The sequence below is a fragment of the Terrapene carolina genome, unplaced genomic scaffold (assembly GCF_002925995.2).
Source record: "Terrapene carolina triunguis isolate 2854851 unplaced genomic scaffold, T_m_triunguis-2.0 Scaffold397, whole genome shotgun sequence".
NCBI classification, from domain to species: Eukaryota; Metazoa; Chordata; order Testudines; family Emydidae; genus Terrapene; species Terrapene triunguis.
Window position 1 is genome coordinate 405,428 of NW_020664748.1, and position 21,402 is coordinate 426,829.

Genomic DNA, 21,402 nt, shown 5'->3' on the forward strand with positions numbered 1-21,402 from the left:
AACCAAAATACCATTTACAAATGACTCTGGACTAACTAACTGTTGGCATTTCTCATAGTGGTTTGTAATACGCATTAGTGTTAGTAACAAGGAGTAAGTAAGTGCTTGTGAGACGGAGATAAAGAACTAGATTCTACTGTTGCCACATTAAGTATCACTTAAGTTTCACCACAAGTTTCAGAGTAGCAGCCGTGTTAGTCTGTATCCGCAAAAAGAACAGGAGTACTTGTGGCACCTTAGAGACTAACAAATTTATTAGAGCATAAGCTTTCGTGGGCTACACACAAGTACTCCTGTTCTTTTTGCGGATACAGACTAACACGGCTGCTACTCTGAAACCTGTCATTATGCAAGGCACTGCATTTAGCCGTATGGAGTGGAAATCCATCAACTTCACGAAGAAGTGGGTTGTAGCCCACGAAAGCTTATGCTCTAATAAATTTGTTAGTCTCTAAGGTGCCACAAGTACTCCTGTTCTTTTTAGGCCACAAGGAATCTCATTGACTTCAATATAGAGTTGGTCAAAACATTTTCATCAAAAAATGTGTAGGATTTTGAGGGGGGAGGGGTGCTGTTTTGTTTTGTGGTTTTTGGTTTTGCTTTTCACAGAAAATGGCTTTTCGATTAAATGTAGATTTTTCTTCTAAAAAATTCAGTTTTCCTCAAAATGCCAAAACTAAAAAAAAACTAAAATGAAAAACCAAAAATTCAGAAAAATGTCGATGAAAATGGGGGGAAAATAATTTTTGCCAAAACATTTTGCAGAAAAGACAATAGTTTCCCCCAAAGGTTCTATTTCTCTAGGATTGCGTATGGAGTACGGCCCTACTAAGCATGAGTAAGGGCATCGGAATCCGGCCCAAGAATGCTTTACAATTGCACATTACAAAACCCAAGCAGAGGTTACAAATACATCCGTTTAATCTCACAGCATCATGAAAGGCCTTAGGGAAAATGGTGCCCTGGGCAAACTTTCTTTGGCGCCCTTCAAGTACTGTTCCCCGAGGAGCGGTTGGCCTCTCTGCAGGCAGAGCAGCAGCAGGTCTGGAGAGCAGAGAGGACGTATGTGAGCGCCTGACTCCCACCCCACAGCCCCCTTTATCCCCTCCCCTCGCCTCTGGGCATGACCCTTCTGCAGCCCCTTGACCATGGTTCCCCCTCCTGACCACGGCGCCCTGGGCGGTCACCCATGTCTGCCACCCATAAGGCCGGCCCTGGACCTGACAGAGATGTTGCCGTCACCAACCTCCCTGGAAGCATGTGTGAGGGATTCGGTCCCTGAGGGAAACATATTTGGGGCCAAACTGACGCTCCTCCCACGGTATTGCAGAGCCCGGCTGGGGGCGTCACCATGAGGAGACCGGTTCTGGGGTTAAATGGCTCCACGAGGCTGAAACCACGACATAGGGGAGTTTATTGGGGCTTCGGTGGGACCCCGATGCACGACCCTGCTATGCACAGATCCGGGGACGCGTTCCCCTGTGTGTTTAAGCTTGGCAGCGGTGGCACGAATGACTCATGATAATAACTCTTTGCCAGGTGTAGGAGCCGTCCCATCACACGCCCCTTCCCGTGTCATCTGTCTGTTGGCCATTCCCAAGGAAGTCCAAGTGCCCACCCCCCATGAGCAACACCAACCCTGTGCCCGGCCAGCCAATACAATAACAATGCAACGTCCTCCCAGTGAGCAGAGGGCATTTGCCTCCCAGAGGGTGCTTGTACTGAGGGATATTTCGCAAACGTCTCTTCATTGCAGGGCAGGCCCCGTCCGGGGAACATCAAGGAACTCTTTAGAGCAACCAGCCAAGATGGTGACCAGAAGCTGACCTTGGAGGAATATGACGCCCATTGCATCCGCCACGATAAAGATGGGTGTGGCCCAGATAGGGACTAACCTAATGAAATGCTCAGACGAGTTGGACGTGAATTGGAGAACTGCCTCTTTATAACACTGGCTTAATAATAATAAATGGAGATATACCTATCTCCTAGAGCTGGAAGGGACCCTGAAAGGTCGTCAAGTCCAGCCCCCTGCCTTCACTAGCAGGACCAAGTACTGATTTTGCCCCAGATCCCTAAGTGGCCCCCTCAAGGATTGAATTCACAACCCTGGCTTTAGCAAGCCAATGCTCAAACCCCTGAGCTATCCCTCCCCCCGAATTGTTTCTCCTTGTAGGTATTTTCATGTAGTCTAGATACATTAGAAAGCAGCGATCTGGTCTGGCTGTCGGTAGGGAGGGTCTTGCTATGATGCAATAAAGCAGCATTGATGTTCTTCCAGTCTTTGGCCTATGAACGCATCCTCCTCCCCCCACACACACACACCCCGCCCCGCCCATCCCCTACGTGTTGCAGCCCACAAACCATTCAGAGTCAGGATTCAAAGGTCTGCCCCTACTCCCACTGAGTTCACTTGGAGTTTTGCCTTCGGCTTTGCCACAGTCCAGGGCAGCTGCTTCTGTAGCCCCCTCGAGGGCACCCACCCACTGCTCCTCAGCCGTCCCCTCTCTTGGGGTAGAGAGCCATGTCTCTCTCCTTCCTGACTGCCCCGTTCCCCGCCTACACCCGGATATTCCCAGCAAACCAGACTGTCGGAACAGGCCAGCGGCTGTGCTTGGCTTTCTCTCCAGAGCCTAGGAAGAGCGGTTAGAAGTTACCACACAGCTCTTTCTAAGCCAGCCTCTTGTATTCGTAAGGTGAAAGCACTGCAGAGAGCACCGCCTCCTCCACTGAGGCCCCGCCCATTCTCTGAGGCTCCGCCCCCTGCTCAGTCCATCCCCCCTCCCTCTGTCACTTGCTCTCCCCACCCTCACTCACTCGCTCATTTTCACCGGGCTGGCTCAGGGGGTTGGGGTGTAGGAGGGGGTGAGGGCTCCGGCTGGGGGTGAGGGGGTTGGGGTGCAGGAGGATGCTCCCGGCTGGGGCTGAGGGGTTCCGAGTGCGGGAGGGGGCTCTGGGCTGGTGCAGGGGGTTGGGGTGTGGGAGGAGGTGCGGGCTCTGGGATGGGGATGGGGATGAGGGGTTTGGGGTACAAGAGGATGCTCCAGTCAGGGACCAAGGGGTTCGTTGGGCAGGAGGGGGATCAGGGCTGGGGCAGAGGGTTGGGGTGCGGGAGGAAGTGAGGGCTCTGTCTGGGGGTACTGGCTCTAGGGTGGGGCTGAGGATGAGGGGTTTGGGGTGCAGGAGGGTGCTCCGGGATGGGACCAAGGGGTTCAGGGGAAGGGGGATCAGGGCTGGGGCAGAGGGTTGGGGTGCAGGAGGGGGTCAGGGGTGTGGGCTCCGGGCGGCGCTTACCTTGGGCGGCTCCCGGAAGCAGTGGCATGTTGTCCCGTGTCCCGTCCCCCCCACCCCCCAGCTCCAACACGGAGGCGCGGCCAGGCGGCTCTGCGCGCTGCCCCGTCCACAGGCGCCGCCCCCGCAGCTCCCATTGGCCATGGTTCCTGGCCAATGGGAGCTGCAGAACTGGCGCTTGGGGTAGGGGCAGCGTGCGGAGCCCCCTGGCTGCCCCGGCGTCTAGGAGCCAGCGTGGGGACATGCCACTGTTTCCGGGAGCCGCATGGAGCCACAGCAGGCAGGAACTTCCTTAGCCCTGTTACGCTGCCGGCCGGACTTTTAACAGCCCGGTCAGCAGTGTGACTGGAGCCACCGGGGTCACTTTTTGACGGGGTGTCCCGGCAGCCCTGCTCATCCCCCACCAAAGGAGAAGGAGGAAGGGAAGCCATGGCCCGCCTCTCCATCCTGCACTGGCCCATGGGGCTGACCAGGCCGGCGGCGAAGAGAACAGGGGGCCTGGCTAACGGGTGGTGTCTGAGCGCTGCCTCACCTGAGCTCTGGCAATACCTGGGAAGAATGAAATGTTGAAAGATATTTCGAGTACAAAAAGGATCTGGGTCGTACCCCAGTCAAACTGCCGCCTTTTTTAGCCCATTGCCGTCGGGGGTGGGGGGTAGCCCTGGCAGACCCCAGGGACGGATCAGAATCAGTGGACCCCTCTGCTTCTAACACTGTTCAGATCTGCCCATTGTACCACCTGGCTCCCGTTTGGATTCTACATTTCCTGGACATTTCGGGCCTTTGATTTACAAACCGTTTGGGACCGGGACCATCTCGCACCCAGCACAAAGGGGCCCTGATCCGGGCGGGGGTCTCTGGGCGTTAGTGCAGTGCCCAGGGTAATAACAAAATGCTGAAACCCCAGCCCCACTGCTCCTGGCGTGGTCCTTGCCAATGCGGATGGCCCAATTTAGAGGTTGCAATCTACTGCAGCAATCTCCTCAGATCGTTTGCCTCCAGGCCCAGCCCTGGGTCCCAGCCTCAGACCAAGTGAAGGATCCTGGGGAAAAAAACATGAGTTAGTTCAGGTGATGTGAGACGTTACAGTCCAAACGTTTTGCTCAGTGGCGACCAGTTGGGTTCCAAGGTTTTAAAAGAGCTGGTTATAAACAGACTTACCCGCGTCTCCTAAGGACTCTCAGCAACGGATCAATGACGTGTCGAGTTCCCGCTGCTCTGCTCACACCTTTTATGCAATTTTCCGTAACCCTGTTTCATCAGCGATTGCTCCACACAGGTTCATGCCGCAACCTGATTCTCTCCCTTTCTGGTAATTACCAGATTGATTCCTACTTCGATAGAGACACTCCCTCCAAGTCATTTGTCCTGTCTCGGGCACATTGCAGACTGTACCCGTATGACGGGTCACACCCACTCCGGGGTCAGTGGCGATGTTCCTGCACTTTCACACCTTGCTCCAGCCCAGCTGAGCGTTCTCACCCCAAGTCCCTCGAGGGCTGGAAGCCGGAGGGTCTCGTGGAGGACTCCCCCTTAGTCTGCGAGAACCTCAGTCTCTCAGCCTTCAGAGCAGGGGCCGTTTAAACCTTCCGCTCTCCCCTGGGGGAGCCTGGACCCTGATTGTCACGGGGACAAACAACTTCATCAGCTTGAAGAGAGAGCTGGATGCATTTCTGAGTGCGACTGTGTGTGTGTGACGGGGCGGTGGGGCTGGGGCCGACTTCCGGCTTATGTCTTATGTTCATAAAAGCTCATGTCAGCCGGCCTCCCTGCGGTGGTCAGAACGGAATCCCCCCCCCCCGCCCCCCAATGTATTCCTGGTCTCCTTTCCCTGAAGCAGCAGGGCTTGCCAGGGCGGGAGATGGGAGACAGGAGGGGGAGGGCCAGGGCTCTGAGCCAGGCTCACCATTTGGGAGGCTCTACCCCACCCCCGAGTTTAGTCCCTGAGGTCTGCTCACAGCACACGCCCTGGCCCCAGAGAGCTCTTAACGGCACCGCAGCGTGAATGTGGCAAGTGATGAGTTCTGTGCTGCTCCCAGCTGTGGCCCTTGGGGCAGGGAGTTTGTTTCTAAGCAGAGGCCGGGTGATTACGGGAAAAAAAGCGTGTCATTAAATTAAAATTAAGGATCGTTAGATGATCCTGAAAGCACTGCCAAGCACTCCAGGTAAAAGACAGGAATAAATGGTGAGAATGGAGCGAGGTAAATAGCAGTGTCCCCCAGGGGCCTGTACTGGGACCGGTGCTGTTCATCATATTGATAGATGATCTGGGAAAAGGGGTAAACATTTGCAGATGATACAAAATTACTCAAGATAGTTGAGTCCAAAGCAGACTGCGAAGAGCTGCAAAGGGATCTCACACAACTGGGTGACTGGGCAGCACAATGGCAAATGAAATTCAGTGTTGATAAATGCAAAGGAATGCACGTGGCACAATATAATCCCAACTATACCTACAAACGTGGGGGGTGCTGGGGGCCCGTGATATATAGGAGGTCAGGCTAGCCGGTCTGGTGGCCCTTAAACTCTAAGATTCGTGGGTCTCTCCTGGGTACGGACCCCAGGTGCCTAGTCCCCTGGGGTGTCGCAACCACGCTCTCTGGAGCTAGCGCCGGTATGTCTCCTCGAGCCGGGCACGTCCCCCAGCAGCGTCGCCTCTCCGACGATAAATAGGGGGTGTAGCACCGGCCAGTCAGAGGGCTGGAGACGGCAGAGCACATGAGCTCTGTTCCTGGGTCTCCGTCGTGCCCAGAAGCCAGGACTCACAGGCAGTGGGTGCTGGCTGTCCCTGACTCACCTTGCTGTATCTTTGCCTTTTCCTCCTGCCTGTCAGGGAGTGTTTGCAACCAGAACCCACATCCTGGTGCCTCTGTCGGCCTTGCAAAACCGGCCCAATGGCTCTCTTCAGTGGGACCTTGCACCATTGTTCTGCACAGACCCACCTGTCCTGCTGCACCCGCTCGTCAAATTCCAGCTCGAGGTGTGTGGCGTGCATGTGACTGTCAGACATACAGCGCGAGCCGACAGGAGATTCCCTGCCCAGGCCCCCTCCGAGCTCTGCTTGGTGTCTCTGCCAGCCCAGGTGTAGGTGAGGGCCAGGCAAGTCAACACTGGCCTAGCTCCTACCAGAGGGGGCCGGGGCGTGGGCAGGAATTTAAACGTGACCCCTTCTGGAGGGGCACCTTCTGTGAACCCCCAGGAGCTCTCTCTTCCCTCCCCCCAGCAGGAGCTTGCTCTTCACCCCCCCCACCTCCCCGGCCCTGCAGGAGCTCCTCACCCGCCCCCCAACCCCCACGGCTGGATCTCCTCACCTCCCCCGTCTGCCCCGTCCGCCTCACCCCATCCCGCCCAGCCCTGGACGGAGCTCACTCTTCTCTCCCCGCCCTGGCCCCAGCAGGAGCTTGCTCTCCCCCCCCCCCCAGGGCTGGAGGAGTTCTGTGCCCCCGATGATTATTGGGGGGGGGCTGTGCCCCTGCTTGCCCCCACTTGTGCATGCCCCTGTGAGGGGGTGACATAACACGGCTGTCTGAGGACGAGCTGAGGGCCAGCCCTTGTAGGGTGACCAGACAGCAAATGTGAAAAATCGGGACGGGGTGGGGGGGTAATAGGAGCCTATATAAGAAAAAGACCCCAAAATCGGGACTGTCCCTATGAAATCAGGACATCTGGTCACTCTAAGCCCTTGCGAGGCTGCCCAGCCAGAGGCCACAGGCAGACTCTGGCTCCTGGGAGACCTGTCCCAGCAAGGAGAGGTTGGGGGGCTGGTGCCATGTAACGCTGGGGCTGCAGCGGTAGAGTCTGAGCTGCGGTTCACCGGCAGGGGGATGGTGGGGGAGACCTTCTGTCCCCGGGGGTATCTGGGCACTGCCCTCACAGCACTGGCCGGGGAAGGCTGTCGCTTTTTGTCTCCTCCTGCTTAACTTCTGTCCACTATTGTCCTAATTCCCGGACACATCCGATATTCTCTCCTACCCTTCTGCCCGCACCAGCCAGAACAGGACCTGAGCACACGTGTGGGAGATGGTTGCGTCTGAATCTGGGAGCGCACAGGCACCGTTATGATCCTCTCGTCTGACCTCCTGCCTAGCGTGGGCCAGATAACACCCTCCTCCCGCCCCATTTCCCCGGGATTCCTGCCCCGAGCCCAGTCGCTTGTGGTGGCACTAGAGCCCATCTCTTCAAAGGACCCATCTGGATTGGAAGATTTCAGGCAGGGCTGGCTGATAACCTGCCATCAAAACTGGTTTTCAACAGGCCACTCGGTTTTCAATTAAATGAATTCTTTGACGAAAAGCGTCTACTTTCCACAGAAACGTTCCGCTTCTCCTGAGGAAAAAGAACACCCGAAAACTGACACATTGCAATTCAGGGTCTCCTGGGAGTTGTTTGCCTCATGCCCCTTCCTAGCCAGGCTGCAACTCCCTAGCCAGGCTGCAACTCCCTAGCCAGGCTGCAACTCCCAGAATGCACTGCGGCTAGGAACTCCCATGGTACACTGCAACAGCTGAGCAAGAGGGGAGGTCAGGGTGCCTCATGGGAGATGTAGTCCAATGAGGGACGCCAGCCTGCAGAGAAGAATCAGGGCATGAGAAATCCAAACTACAACCCCCATGAGTGGGCACGTGGCAGCAATTCTGAATAGAATTTTTCTAGCTTCAGCCAAAAGTTTTTGATTTTTTTCATCAAATTTCCATGGCAGAAACCACAGCCCTAGGCAAGAGTTTTAGTTGGTGTTGGTCCTGCTTCGAACAGGGGATTGGACTAGATGACCTCCTGAGGTCGCTTCCAACCCTAATATTCTTTGATTCTTTGCAAGCTGTTCCAGGAGTTAATTACCCTCGCCGCAAAAACTGCACACCTTTCTTCCAGTCTGAAATTGCCGTCGTCATTTTGCAATGTACCTATTTAGTCAGCCCAAAAAAGAGGGCACTGATTGGGCGTTAGCCGGGGGGAGAGCAATCAGCAAAGGCTGTCAAGCCCCGAAGACACTCAGAACTGTCATTCTTCGAAACTCCCTGGATTTGTCTCCCACCCCTGGACAGCTCAGACCCCAGTTTCACTGGGGACTGACGCCCCGTTTCAAGTGACCCTGGAAGATTTAGTATCCTCCGGGGCCTGTGGGGTTTTGTTGCATTAAAAGTAATTGCCTCCAAAATATCCTTTTTTCTTTTTTGCTTCTGATTTCACAGATCCTGGGAGCCAAGCTAGAGAACAGGTTCTGACCTGATTGCTTGTTGCCCATAGCTACACACACGGAAATCTTTTCTGCGCAGCTATCAGCAATCTCCTTTAAGGAGCCCGTTTGACCAGGCTGAACAGTTTTGCATTCCAATGAGCATAGCTGCAAAACAATCAGCGCCAGCCTTCAGCCATCCCCTTTGTTTGCCTCTGTGCCTAGACAGCGTTGGGACCCGAATGACGGTACCTCCTCTACGAAGTCCTAAAGACAGGATCTACAATACCAGCCCCACTGGATGGGGTTTGCATGGCCTAGAAAAGCCTCCCGGGCCCTGTCTGCACACACTGGCTTAAAAACGGAGTTAAGGGAAGCGAGCACAGACCTTGGTGTGGACACTCAGATCAGTTTAGCATCTCCCCAGGTGAGGGGAATGAGTGGAGGAGTCAATGTCAGAAGGAGAAGTATGTGACTTGCTGGGGACTGTGGGAGGGGGCTAGTGGCTTTCCAGAGAGATGATCCTTCCTGAGCACTCAGGCAGAGGGAGCAGTGCCGGGAGCAGGAAGGCTGGAGTTCAGTGTTAGCCAATACATATATGTTACACATAGTATACACCATGTTAATAGGTATTATGTGCTTGGGATTGTTACAGTACACATTACACACTATGTACTGCGCACCGTACGCCCACCGTTCTGTTCACCCCACCGGGTATCCCACAAACCCTTTGCAAAGCTGAAGTCAGCCTTGACATTCGAAAATAGGACACGTGTCAGAGCAAAGGTGCATGAATACTTTCTCCCCAGTACACTTAGGGAGTCCTGTCATGGCTCACCACTATCTGGAGTGGAGTTTACCGAACTAGGCATGGGGCAATACAAGGAGGTACCTTCCGGACCAGTCCCGGGAATTCTAGCATCCAGAATAAAGCAAGGTACAGAACAAGCTAAGGAACTGGTATGAACTGGTGGATTGGATGTAGAGGAAGGTTGGTAATAAATACTGCTAGCTGAACTGCATCTCTTTGGAGCACACCTTGTGTGTAAGGTGACCACGCTGTGAGAATATGCTTCCCAGACAGAGGGGCTGTATGTCACATTGTACTATCTTTCGACAATAAACGGGGCTACGCTTGGTTATCTGGTCTCTTGAACATTTTTAAGACTGACCCGTGAGGGCAGTCAAACAATCGGCTGCAGCTTGTAGTCAATATGGGATCAGGAGGTGTTGGCTGAGATGCCCTGGCTAGGAGTCTTTTGAGCCTATATGGAAACGAGGGAGTGGATGGACCCAAAGCCGGACTGGGAAAACCCAACTACAGACACAATTCTGGACCCCCGAATGGGGTTAGTACTGTTTGGATGAGATGCATACACACTTCTAGGACAAAGGAAAGTCCAACACCTGATCGCTGGCAGGCTCCTCTGTACCCATTTGCTAGGATAAGGTCTATCTTCATCACACCATTTACTCTGGGAGTTCCTTGCCACACCATCCGGGATGCAGAACATGCTGGTCACTTTCCAGAAGCTGGTGATTCAGGGCTAAGTGATTTTGTGGTGCTACATAAAAGTGATTGTACCCTATCCAGCCAGAGATGGGATGGGCATATTAGAGCCATGGTTACTTATTATTTCTACAGCTCCAAAAATCTACCAGGGGCATATGAGAGAAGCATCCACCATCCTGAATGGTGCAAAGGTAACCCGCTGGCTCAGTGGTTGTTGCATGTCCCACTCAAGTGGTTGCTCCAGGAGAGGATAAGAGTCTACTAACACTGCCCACGAACGGAGTTACTCCTTTAGCTCAAGTGGTGAAGGCTCATCTTTTAGCACTGATGGTCCAGAGTTCAATTCTGCCTGACCACCCACCCAGCAAAGTGCCAGGTCACCAGAGCTAACGTGGTGGATTTCGGAGGTGGGAACATCAGGAGGGGACCGTGTGCTCCAGTGAGAGCTGTGTACCAGGGTGGCCTCATCGCTTTTTGCAAGCATGGACTGTTGTGCATATAAACACAGGGTAAAAAGTGATAGGAGAGAAAGAGTGCTCTCGAAAAGCTGACCCAGCATTAAGGAGAGCGCTTCTGTCACAATACCTCTGCCTAGGAAGAGGAGGGAGGCCAGGGGTCGGCATGCACAGCTGAGCATCTCACTAGCACCATGAGGAAGATGCTTCAGGCCATGCCCTGCACTCTGCCTCTGCCCCTTGCAGGAAGCTTCATCGAATCCTAGAATCTCAGGGGTGGAAGGGACCTCAGGAGATCATCTAGTCCAACCCCCTGCTCAAAGCAGGACCAATCCCCAACTAAATCACTTGCTGTCCACTGTATTCTGCTCACGCTTGTATTGGACCAGGTCCCATTTCCTCCCTAATAGGAGGACGATGCGAGGACTTGAACGACCAAGGTGTGACTGCAACCTGATATGGCATTAGCCTGTATTTGAACAGCGCTGCTTGATTGTGTCATGTTTAATCCCCCGCTCGCACTGCCCCAGCCTCACTGCTATTCAGCTGTATTTCGTTGCCTGCCTTGCCGTTTGGCAGAAGGCCAAGGCTGAGGAATGCAGAAGGGAAGCAACTTGCCTACCTTTGCCCACTGCTCCGAGTGGAGCAGCGGTGGGTGGGAACAGAACCCAGGAATCCTGGCTGGTGTTTAGAATAGAACCCATGTGTCTTGACTCCCAGAACCTCCGTTTTACCCACCAGACAATCCTTCCTCCCAGTCCAGTGAGATGAGAAGCAACATGACTTGGCTACGTTTACCCCGAGTCAATGGCAAATGTGAGAGCAGAACCAAGGAGTCCTGGCTCCCAGCCCTGTGCTGGGAATAGAGACCAGACTTCCTGACTCCTGCTTGTATCTTATCCGCCGGGCCACCCTTCCTCTCCCACCCCCCTTTACATGCCGTGATTAGCACACAAGTCCCAGCAGGTTACCCCATTGTCAGGAAACTGAAGAACACAGCAAACAGACACAAGGGATTGCGTTAGAGGCAAGTTTTATTGCTACATTATCAGCCCAAACAGGCAAAGATTCTCTGATTACATTCGATATTTGCAAAATCTCGTCTTGTTTTAACTCAAAAGGTCTCCCTGACTTCGGTGGTTAGGGTCATCGCTGGGGTTAGTGCCACAGCCATGACACCCATGCCCAGAGGAGCTTCCAGCAGCGGGGCCAGAATTATGCTCATGCCCAAGTTAATTGGGGCCATGCCCATGCCCATGCCCATGCCCATGCCCGTCACCCGGCTTCCCAGACCCTTCATCACAAGCCCCGTGTGAGATATCATGAGCATGTATGGCCAATTTTCCCAGCGTGGTAACGAACTCTTCGAAATGGAGATGTCCATTTTTGTTTTTGTCGGCCTTCTTAAACAGATCTTCTATGTATTCGTCCTCTGTCTTCCCGCGCTGCAAAAGAAGGAAGAGTCAAAGGAAGAATCCATTAGCAACACGGTGGTAGGAGGTTCCATTGCCCAGTGCCAGTGGTGGTCAATGAACCCTCCTTGCAACTTTTAACAGCAAAATACTATTCTGCGACTTCTGGATTTGGGGAGAGATTTGAAAGCTCCAAAGGGCTGCTAGACACCTGGCTCCCAGGGGGAGTTAGCTGACTGCTAATCACTGACAGCGAAAATATAAAAGTGAAAGTGCTTCGAGAAAACCCTCCATGTGTACCATGAAATCCCCATTCATCTCTCTGAGTCTACTCAACCATTTCTTTGGTCCTTACTAGCTGGGCCTGCTTTTCCATCAAGGCATTTGCCTAAGACAGGAAGAGAGAAGGTCCAGAATAAAGTCCAGGCTCTCTTGGTCTCTGGATGTTTATCGACCGAGTGTTCTTCTCCACGCTAGTGGAGCAAACGGTGGGTTAAAGCAGCATAAATCGACGCTCAATAGCATTTACTTTCAGATGAACTTCTACTTCCCCACTTGACTCTCAGGACACTAATGTGGTGAACATCTCCCAGAGAAGTAAAGCGAAGGAAAAGGATAGGCCAGATCCCCAGGGGCGTAAAGCACTATCATGGAGACTCCCAGCACCTCCCACAGACAGCCCCATGTCTCTGCTTACCGGGAGAGTGCACTCCAGAAATGACTTGGCATGCTGTTTTAGCAGCTGCTTGAACTCATGCTTCTGCAGGAAATCATCCGAGTTGGGCTTTTTTTCAGAGTACTTGTGGTACACTTCGATTACCTCATTCAAGGCTTTTTCCAGTTTGCTTGTCATCTCGCTGAGTGTCTAGGGAACCTGAAACAGGAAGACAGTTATCTAAGAAACTGTTAGACTACAGAATGCTCTCTTCTGTCTCGGTCCGCCTTGATCAACGCTTGTCCAGTCTGCGGAAGGTACCAAGAACAGTATCATGTTATTACTGGTTTTCGAATAGCTCGGAGAGGGCTGTGCATAGACAGTCCCTGCCTCTAACTGGGGAGTATTGAGCCCATTTCATAGATGGGGAATTGAGGCTCAGAGAGATTACGATCACTCAGGGAAGCTATGGCAGAGTGGGAATTAACCCCAGCTCTCCTCAGCGTTAGTCCAGCAGCGTACCCATGAAGGCAGCTTTTCCTGCGCAAAGCAGGCGTTTGGATGTTCCCTGACTTACCTTTCCCATGAGCCCTGCGTCTGACCCCCCCGCTGTTCAAACACAGAATCTAAAGCCCTTTCCGTGTGCCTTGGAGACTATCCTGTACTTCCAGCAGCATTTCCAACCCCTGCTTCAGTGGGGGGGGGGGATCCTGCTTCGTGATCTCCCTAAAGCAGCCCGGCAATGTCCCCTGTTTATAAAGCACTATACAAGGCAGGTGGTTAGAAAAGCCAGGGTGTGGTTCAAATAAATAAATAATAGGGCTACTTATCGTAAACAGACTTACCTGAGTCTTAGAGAGCCGAAGAGGAGACGATCAGTCAGGTGTGGTGAAGCCAGCACAGAGATCAGATGCTTTTATACTCTCCTTGAGCTGAGTTTAGTACACACAGAGACAACGCCCTCAGACGGTGGCATTATTGTTTTCATTCTTTAAGGCTCTCTGGAGTCTTGTGCAACGCGCTGCACCCAGCACGCCCAGGCGAGAATTCTGGAACCGGTCCAGAAAGTGACACCTACCGGGGTCGCTTCAGAGGCACAATCTGGGCGTTTGCTCCGTGCGACCAGCCGGCACGGGGTACAGAAATCCTGAGGCTGGTCTGTGCGTTCTAGTTCCCCAAACAGCATTATGGGGGGGTCTCAAAAGCCAGTGCCACGCTGGTTGTCAATGTCATTGCAAAGCAACTGTATGGATGTTGTTATAGAATATCAGGGTTGGAAGGGACTTCAGGAGGTCATCTAGTCCAACCCCCTGCTCAAAGCAGGACCAATCCCCAGACAGATTTTTGCCCCAGATCCCTAAATGGCCCCGCTCAAGGATTGAACTTACAACCCTGGGTTTAGCAGGCCAATGCTCAAACCACTGAGCTATCCCTCCCCCCCACACTGAAAATATGTTCTTTGAGTCTGTGTCCAGCGAAGGTGAAAACCAAGTTCTGTCAGACAAGAGATGTTTAATCTGTAAAGCTGGTCCACAGTCGGCCTCCTACCACCAGGGTATGTCTACACTACAGGATTAATCCGAATTTAGATAATTCGAATTTGGGAAACAGGTTGTATAAATTCGATTGTGCGCGGCCACACTAAGCACATTAATTCGGTTTTTAACCACATTAATTTGGTGGTGTGCGACCACACTACCCCATTACTTTAACCACAGTAATTCGGTGGTGTGCGGCCACACTAACCCTAATTCGAATTAACAAAATCGATTTAGGCACTACTCCGCTCGTCGAGGTGGAGTACAGAAATCGATTTTAAGTGCCCTTTAATTCGAATTAACTGGCTCTGTAGTGTGGACGGGTGAAGGGTTAATTCGGATTAACGCAGCTAAATCCGAATTAAAGTCGTAGTGTAGACCAGGCCAACTGAATGCAAAGGAAGGATTGTGAGAACTTCAGAAAGAAATGAAGAGGAAGAGAAAAACAGTGGGGCGGTCGGCGGGGGGCATAGAACCTCACTTCGAAGGATTGCTCTGCTACATTTGGGGTGCAGAGAAGACACCCCCCACCTAGGAAGTCAATGGATAGCGGATTTGCTGTATGAAAGTGGGATCTCAACCAGGCTTGGTTGAAAATGCTGCCAGATCTTCAGCTCCTATAAATCAGTGTCGTTCGTTGATTTCAATGGCACAAAGTTGACTTAATACCAGCTGGGGGCTCTCTGACCCATTGACTTCAATGGAGCTCTGCCTCTTTACGCCAGCTGGGGATTTGGCCCTCTGACTTCAATAGATCCATGCCCCTTTACACAGCTTAGGATATGACTCGATGTCTTTAGTTTCTCAAGCCAAGAACACAATGTTCCAAGTCAATTTCTGCTTCCTGTACATGTGGGCGGTAGGTAATGGCCCATATTTCTTCATTCTCTTGCTCACACTTTTAAGCCCATGAACTATCTGCTCTGCCCTCCATTCTGCATCTCCCTAGGGACTTCTCCTTTCTCAATGGTTTTCTAAGGGAGTTTCTTGCAAAGGAGGCGAGGGCTACGCCCCTGAAATCTGCCCAAGGCTTATTAAATGGGTGGCATATCACAGCAGCGTTTTTCGTTATCTTACTAGGAGCAAAACTGAGACAAAGTCAGCAATTAGCCCCTATTGGCCTGGCCTCTTTTAACTCATCTGGTAAAACAGCAATTTGTCACTTCCCCTGAATTCTCTGAGATGGACCTTTTTCCCCACTAGAAATCCATTCTCCATAACCAGCATTTTGCACGGCCGAGCCGTGTCACCTGCCAGCTTTTTCCTGCCTTCAGTAAAACTTGTGAGACTTGAAAGAAAGAACCGGCCGTTGCTCCAATAATTCCTTCTCGTGATGGGCGGATTGCACGCCCCTCTTCCCTCCACTCGTTCTGGAAGGGGCATCCCAACCTTGTCCACTCAGGTCCCGATCCCCCACGCATGCTCCATGCACTTCATGGGAATGGAGCAGTAACACGAAGTCATTCCGCCTGAACCGATGCCAAAGTCTTGCCTCGACTGGAGACGCTGCCAGCCGGGCGTGGATGAGTTGCCAAACTAAAGTCATCACAGCACATGATAAAATCTTTGGCCATTTCAATCAAGTGCATCATCCTTTTGATATAAAGTTCAATGCCACCTACTGTGTTGTGCAGCCTTTTCTATTTCTCCAAGGGGTATGCCTCAGGAACCTCAGTTCGCAGGCTTGACCCCTTCCTTGGCCCACTCTGTAAGGTAACAAAGACAGCTTAGCGCAGACAGTAACATTCAGCCTGCCTTGATTTCAAAGCATTTCACCCTCTCCCCGACACTCCTTCACACCAGTTGTACTCCCGGTCGAGGAACACCCCATTAACGTGACCATCTGAGTCAACCATTCACCCGTAGCCGTTCACCCTCTCCATTACAGGGCAAAGTTTAGCTTCTTTAAAAGAAACCTTCACACTGGAAGGTCAAATGGCCCATGCATCTGTCTTTAAAATATGTCCACTGGCTGCCTTCTTCAATGGAAAATATCCTCGCCACACTTATCGACTGATTCATAGATTTTCTAAGGCCAGAAGGAGCCATCTAATCCAACATTCTCCATAACCCAGCCCACAGAATTTTACCCAGTAATTCCTGTATCCGGCCAACAGTTTGTGGGTGAACTAGGGTATGTCTACACTACGAAATGAGGTCGATTTTATAGAAGTCGATTTTTAGAAATCGATTTTATACAGTTGATTGCATATGTCCACACTAAGCGCATTAAGTCGGCGGAATGCGTCCTCACTACCGTGGCTAGCATCGACTCACGGAGCGGTGCACTGTAGGATGCTATCCCACAGTTCCCGCAGTCTCCGCCGCCCATTGGAATTCTGGGGTAAGCTCCCAATGCCTGATGGGGCAAAAACATTGTCGTGGGTGGTTTTGGGTACGTCATCAGTCGCCCCTCCCTCCGTGAAAGCAACAGCAGACAATCGTTTTGCGCCTTTTTTCCATGCAGACGCCATACCATGGCAAGCATGGAGCCCGCTCAGCTCAGCTCACTGTCACCCATGCTGTTGTGAGCATTGTAAACACCTCGCGCATTATACTGCAGTATGTGCAGAACTGGGCTAAGAGACGCCAGCACGAGGAGGATTTTGATGAGGACATGGACACAGACATTCCTGAAAGCACGAGCTGTGGCAACTGGGACATCATGGTGGCACTGGGGCTGGTTGATACAGTGGAACACCGATTCTGGGCCCGGCAAACAAGCACAGACTGGTGGGACCGCATAGTATTGCAGGTATGGGATGATTCACAGTGGCTGCGAAACTTTCGCATGCGTAAGGCCACTTTCCTGGAACTCTGTGAGTTGCTTTCCCCCACCCTGAAGTGCAGGAATCCCAAGATGAGAGCTGCCCCAACAGTTGAGAAGCGAGTGGCGACAGCCCTGTGGAAGCTTGCAACGCCAGACTGCTACCAGTGAGTTGGGAATCAATTTGGAGTGGGCAAGTCTACTGTGGGGACTGCTGTGATCCAAGTCGCCAATGCATTCACTGACGTTCTGTTGTCAAGGGTAGTGACTCTGGGAAATGTGCAGGTCATAGTGGATGGCTTTGTTGCAGTAAGGTTCCCTAACTGTGGTGGGGCGATAGACGGAACCCATATCCACATCTTGGCACTGGACCACCTTGCCAACCAGTACATAAACCGCAAGGGGTACTTCTCAATGGTGCTGCAAGCACTGGTGGATCACAAGGGACGTTTCACCGACATCAAGGTGGGATGGCCAGGAAAGATGCATGACGCTCGCATATTTAGGAACTCCGGGCTGTTCGAGCAGCTGCAAGAAGGGACTTAGTTCCCAGACCACAAAATTACCGTTGGGGATGTTGAAATGCCTATAGTTATCCTTGGGGACCCAGCCTACCCCTTGCTCCCATGGCTCATGAAGCCTGGACAGTAGTAAGGAGCAGTTCAACTATAGGCTGAGCAAGTGCAGAATGGTGGTAGAATGTGCCCCAAGCAGAAAAAAAAAAGCTGCGATTGCGATCGGCGGCAGCTCTAGCGCCGCTTCCTTCTACGGGGGCAATTCGGCGGCAGGTCCTTCGCTCTGAGAGGGAGTGACGGCCCCGCACCGAATTGCCGCCGAACAGCCGGACGTGCCGCCCCCCTCTTCATTGGCCGCCCCAGGCACCTGCTTGCTACGCTGGTGCCTGGAGCCGGCCCTGTTAGTGCGGGAGGACGGCATCAGCTCAGAAAACGTCATCGCCAGTGCGTTTTTTTCACCTTCGAATCTGCAATAACCGCAGAGACGGAGATGAGAGGGGGAGCGTAGCAACATTTGCACCTGGGGGGAGATAAAAAGGGAGAGTAAAATTGGGTTGGCTTCTTATGCCTTCATAACATGTGGGAATGTTTTCAAACTGCAGCGCCCCCCTTTCCCAGAGCAAGCAATGGGTTGGGTTTCACATTTAAAAGGAGGGGCTGCAGTATTCGGGTAGATGTGCAGCACACACCTACCCCCACCCACCACGTGGCTATTCTCCGGGATGATCCCTTCTCCCCCGCCTCCCCCCCGCCGTGTGGCTATTCTCCGGGATGATCCCTTTTAGCCAAGCACAAACAGCCCAGCATGAACTTTTACTGTTCCCTTACAAAAATTCCCCTATTTCAACCAGGTGACCATGAACACTATTGCTTTTAAACACTGTACTGCAGTTACAAATGTTCACTCACCAGAGGTGTTACCAGATGTGCCCATTACTGTGGGGTATGCTCATTTATTCGGGTTACTCTTCTGGGGAAGGGGATTCTGTAATCCTATCAATGTGCTGCTTGTGTCACTTGTGTTTTCATATGGAGCTCTACTTCTCCCTTCTGCAAGTCCCCTCCCAATGGAGCTATCCTGCAGGACCTAGGCTCCCTAGGGCTGGGTTACTCCAGCCCCAGAACCGGATGAACACCCACACATACATTAACAGAGCAAGTCTGAGCAGACCAGGTCAATCAGCACTGTCAAGCTGACCCCTTATCTGTCTCTGGACTCACTGGGCTGGATGAAGCAGCACTTTCAAGCTGTCTCTCCTTATATGCCCCTGGGCTCCATGGACTGGGTCAAGCAGCACTTTCAAGCTGTTACCCTTCTGCGTCCCAGATTCAGCACGTCCCTGTCCCCACTCTCACATCACAATTGTACTGGCAGTAACCTACTTGATGAGCAAACCCCACAGTACTTTGGGCACTGCAGGGATCTTTAGCTTAGGTAAAAGAAGCGTTGCTGTAGAGTGAATGGGGGAAGCTGAAAACACAAAAGAGTAAAGTTCAGCGAGAGAGAGAGAAGCAACCAGCTTAACCATAGAAGTTATTTATTGAATAATAGTGATCACTACACAAGGAGCCTAAACCAACATAACAGTTACATTATTAAAGGTTAATACCTAAGGTAGAAAGGAAAACAGAGAGAGAGAAAGAAGGGGGATCTCACCCACTCCATGAGGCTTGAACTGGTCGGGGTTCCCAGATGAAGGTGGTAGCGGAGGGACCTGAATGCTGGAGACAGGCAGAGCCCCCAGCACGATCAGTCAGGAGATGGAGTTCCAGTGGAACTGATGCAGAGTTTGGATCTAAGCATCAGAACCCTGACTGGAGGGTGAGTAGGGATTTTTGTAGAGAAAATACACTGGTTGAAGGGAGAACACTAGATTTGTTTCTAGGTAAGCTGATGACTCCAGGGTTTTCTTTAGGCTAGACAATAGGAGCTGATCACTCTTGGCTATGGGTGGTGTTTTCTTCCAGGGAGCTCACAATGCAACTAGGCTGCTTCAGTATTTGGATATCAATTAAGGATTCATTACTAGAATTGGTCTGATAACTGCTGAGCTGGGTGTGTGCAGACATAGGTTCATTAGCATCTGGAGCAGAGATTCCCATGATGCAGTGCTTCCCTGCTTTTTCTGGTGCCAGAGTTCAGTGTGATTCTCTGTTCTCTGTTCTGTATGTAAATGGAGATGTCTTCCTGTCCCATCGTTCATGCAGATGAGGCGAGGGGAGTTATCTCTGCTCTCCATTCTGTATGCTAATGGAGATGTCTTAATCTTGTCACCCTTGTCAGGAGGGGTCTAGGTGTGTCTCCCAACGCCCTTCACTGCTCTCTGCAAGTTTTTTTCCTCTGATGGGTTTTGGTTTAAGCAGAGGCTGGGGCGGTGGGGTGTCTTTCATGAGTCAGGCTGGATACTGCACCCTGGTTCCCCAAGAACACAGAGGTGTCTGGTATCAGAGGGACCTTCTCCGGCTTCAGGATTGGGGATCCCACCATAGGAGGGTATTGGCTCCAGGGTGATGAAAAGGTCCTGGCTGCCAGGGAGAATGGATTCACCACCTGCCTGCTGCGCATTCTCCTCATCCTCATCCTCCGCCTCTTCCTCATCCACAAAATCCTCCTCCGTGTTGCGTGAGACTCCCCCCTTGCAGGTGTCCATGGACAGTGGTGGGGTGGTGGTAGGGTCCCCTCCTAGAATGCCATGCAGCTGTTCATAGAAGTGGCATGTATGGGGCTCTGACCCGAAGCGACCATTTGCCTCCTTTGTCTTGGTAGGCTTGCCTGAGCTCCTTAACTTTCACGTGGCACTGCTGTGTGTCCCTGGTGTCTCCCGTTCGCTCCATGCTGGAGCTCGTTTGCGATTCTGGGACTGCATGGTCACCTGTGCTGCTGAGCTCGCCACGCTGACCAAACAGGAAATGAAATTCAAAAGTTCCCGGGGCTTTTCCTGTGTACCTGGCTAGTGCATCGGAGTTGAAAGTGCTGTCCAGAGCGGTCACAATGGAGCACTCTGGGATAGCTCCCGGAGGCCAATACCGTCAAATTGCGTCCACACTACCCCAAATTCGACCCAGCAAGGTCGATTTTAGCGCTACTCCCCTCGCCGGGGAGGAGTGCAGAAGCCGATTTTAAGAGCCCTTTAGGTCGACGGAACGGGGTTGGTTGTGTGGACGCAGTCATTTTTAAATCAACCTAATGCGGCTAAATTCGACCTAACCCCGTAGTGTAGACCAGGCCTTAGACAGATCTCCAATCTTGATTTAGAGACTTCAAGTGACGGAAAAACCATCGTGTCTCTTTAGAAGATGCCCCAATGGTTCAGTACCCTCACTGTCAAGAAATTGCATCTTATTTCCTGTTTGAATTTGTCTAGCTTCAACATCCAGCCATTGGATCTTGCTACGCTTTTGTCTGCTAAAGCAAAAATGACCTCTAGTATCAGACATCTTCTCCCTAGGTAGATACTTATAGACCATGATCAAGTCACCTCATAACCTCGTCTTGATAAACTAAACAGATTGGACATCTCAAGTCTTTAAAGCAGGTTTCCCAGTCTTCTAAAAACATCATTCTTGTGTCTCGCTTCTGAACCCTCCCCAATTAAGGTTAATTAAGGGCTTTCGCTCCCCTGCACCTCACTTCTCTTTCTACAGGATCTATCTATAGTCAGAAACCCAGCCATTGCTAGAATGGTGCTAAATGGACTTCCTGTGTAGGTAGGTTTTTATTGATGGTATAAACCTGTCTACCAGTCATGCTACAGACTAAATCGTGAATTCTCAACCTCTAGAGGTCGCAAATAGGCTTCAAAGGAGTCATGGCCACCCTCTCCTCCTTTATGGCTAGATGGGAAGAGGGGTTGACTATTTTTTTCTGTTGTAATGATGGAAAAGGTGATTGCCTTGTTTGCTATGGTTGGTTCTGTTTCATTAGGGTCCCTATAGCTTTTGGGGGGTCCTCTCAGGTTCCTGGAGATTGTTCATGATTAGAAAAATTATTATTAGTTATTTGGATTGCAGTAGCCCTGAGGATCCCTAGCCCGGGACCAGGCCCCCATTGTACTAGGGCAGGGGTCGGCAACCTCTGGCACG

The 21,402-nt window shown here is 51.9% G+C and overlaps 1 protein-coding gene across 1 annotated transcript; it reads right to left on the bottom strand.

Annotated features, from left to right (window-relative positions):
* Positions 1–11,458: 11,458 nt before the first annotated feature.
* LOC112106646 (protein S100-A7-like) lies at positions 11,459–13,402 on the bottom strand. The gene is made up of 3 exons (XM_024200007.2): positions 13,345–13,402; positions 12,542–12,718; positions 11,459–11,877 (listed from the first exon to the last, which is right to left on the bottom strand). Exons 2-3 carry the CDS (start codon positions 12,695–12,697, stop codon positions 11,665–11,667), a joined length of 369 nt encoding a protein of 122 aa, XP_024055775.1. The 5' UTR covers positions 12,698–12,718; positions 13,345–13,402; the 3' UTR covers positions 11,459–11,664.
* Positions 13,403–21,402: the final 8,000 nt, after the last annotated feature.

What these genes read in the sequence shown, in the direction of transcription:
- LOC112106646 (XM_024200007.2), bottom strand. Translation starts at nt 12,697, where the DNA reads ATGACAAGCAAACTGGAAAAAGCCTTGAATGAGGTAATCGAAGTGTAC. An exon ending in TTCTGGAGTGCACTCTCCCG is followed by an intron (nt 11,878 to 12,541) that starts GTAAGCAGAGAC and finishes CTTCTTTTGCAG; the next exon opens with CGCGGGAAGACAGAGGACGA.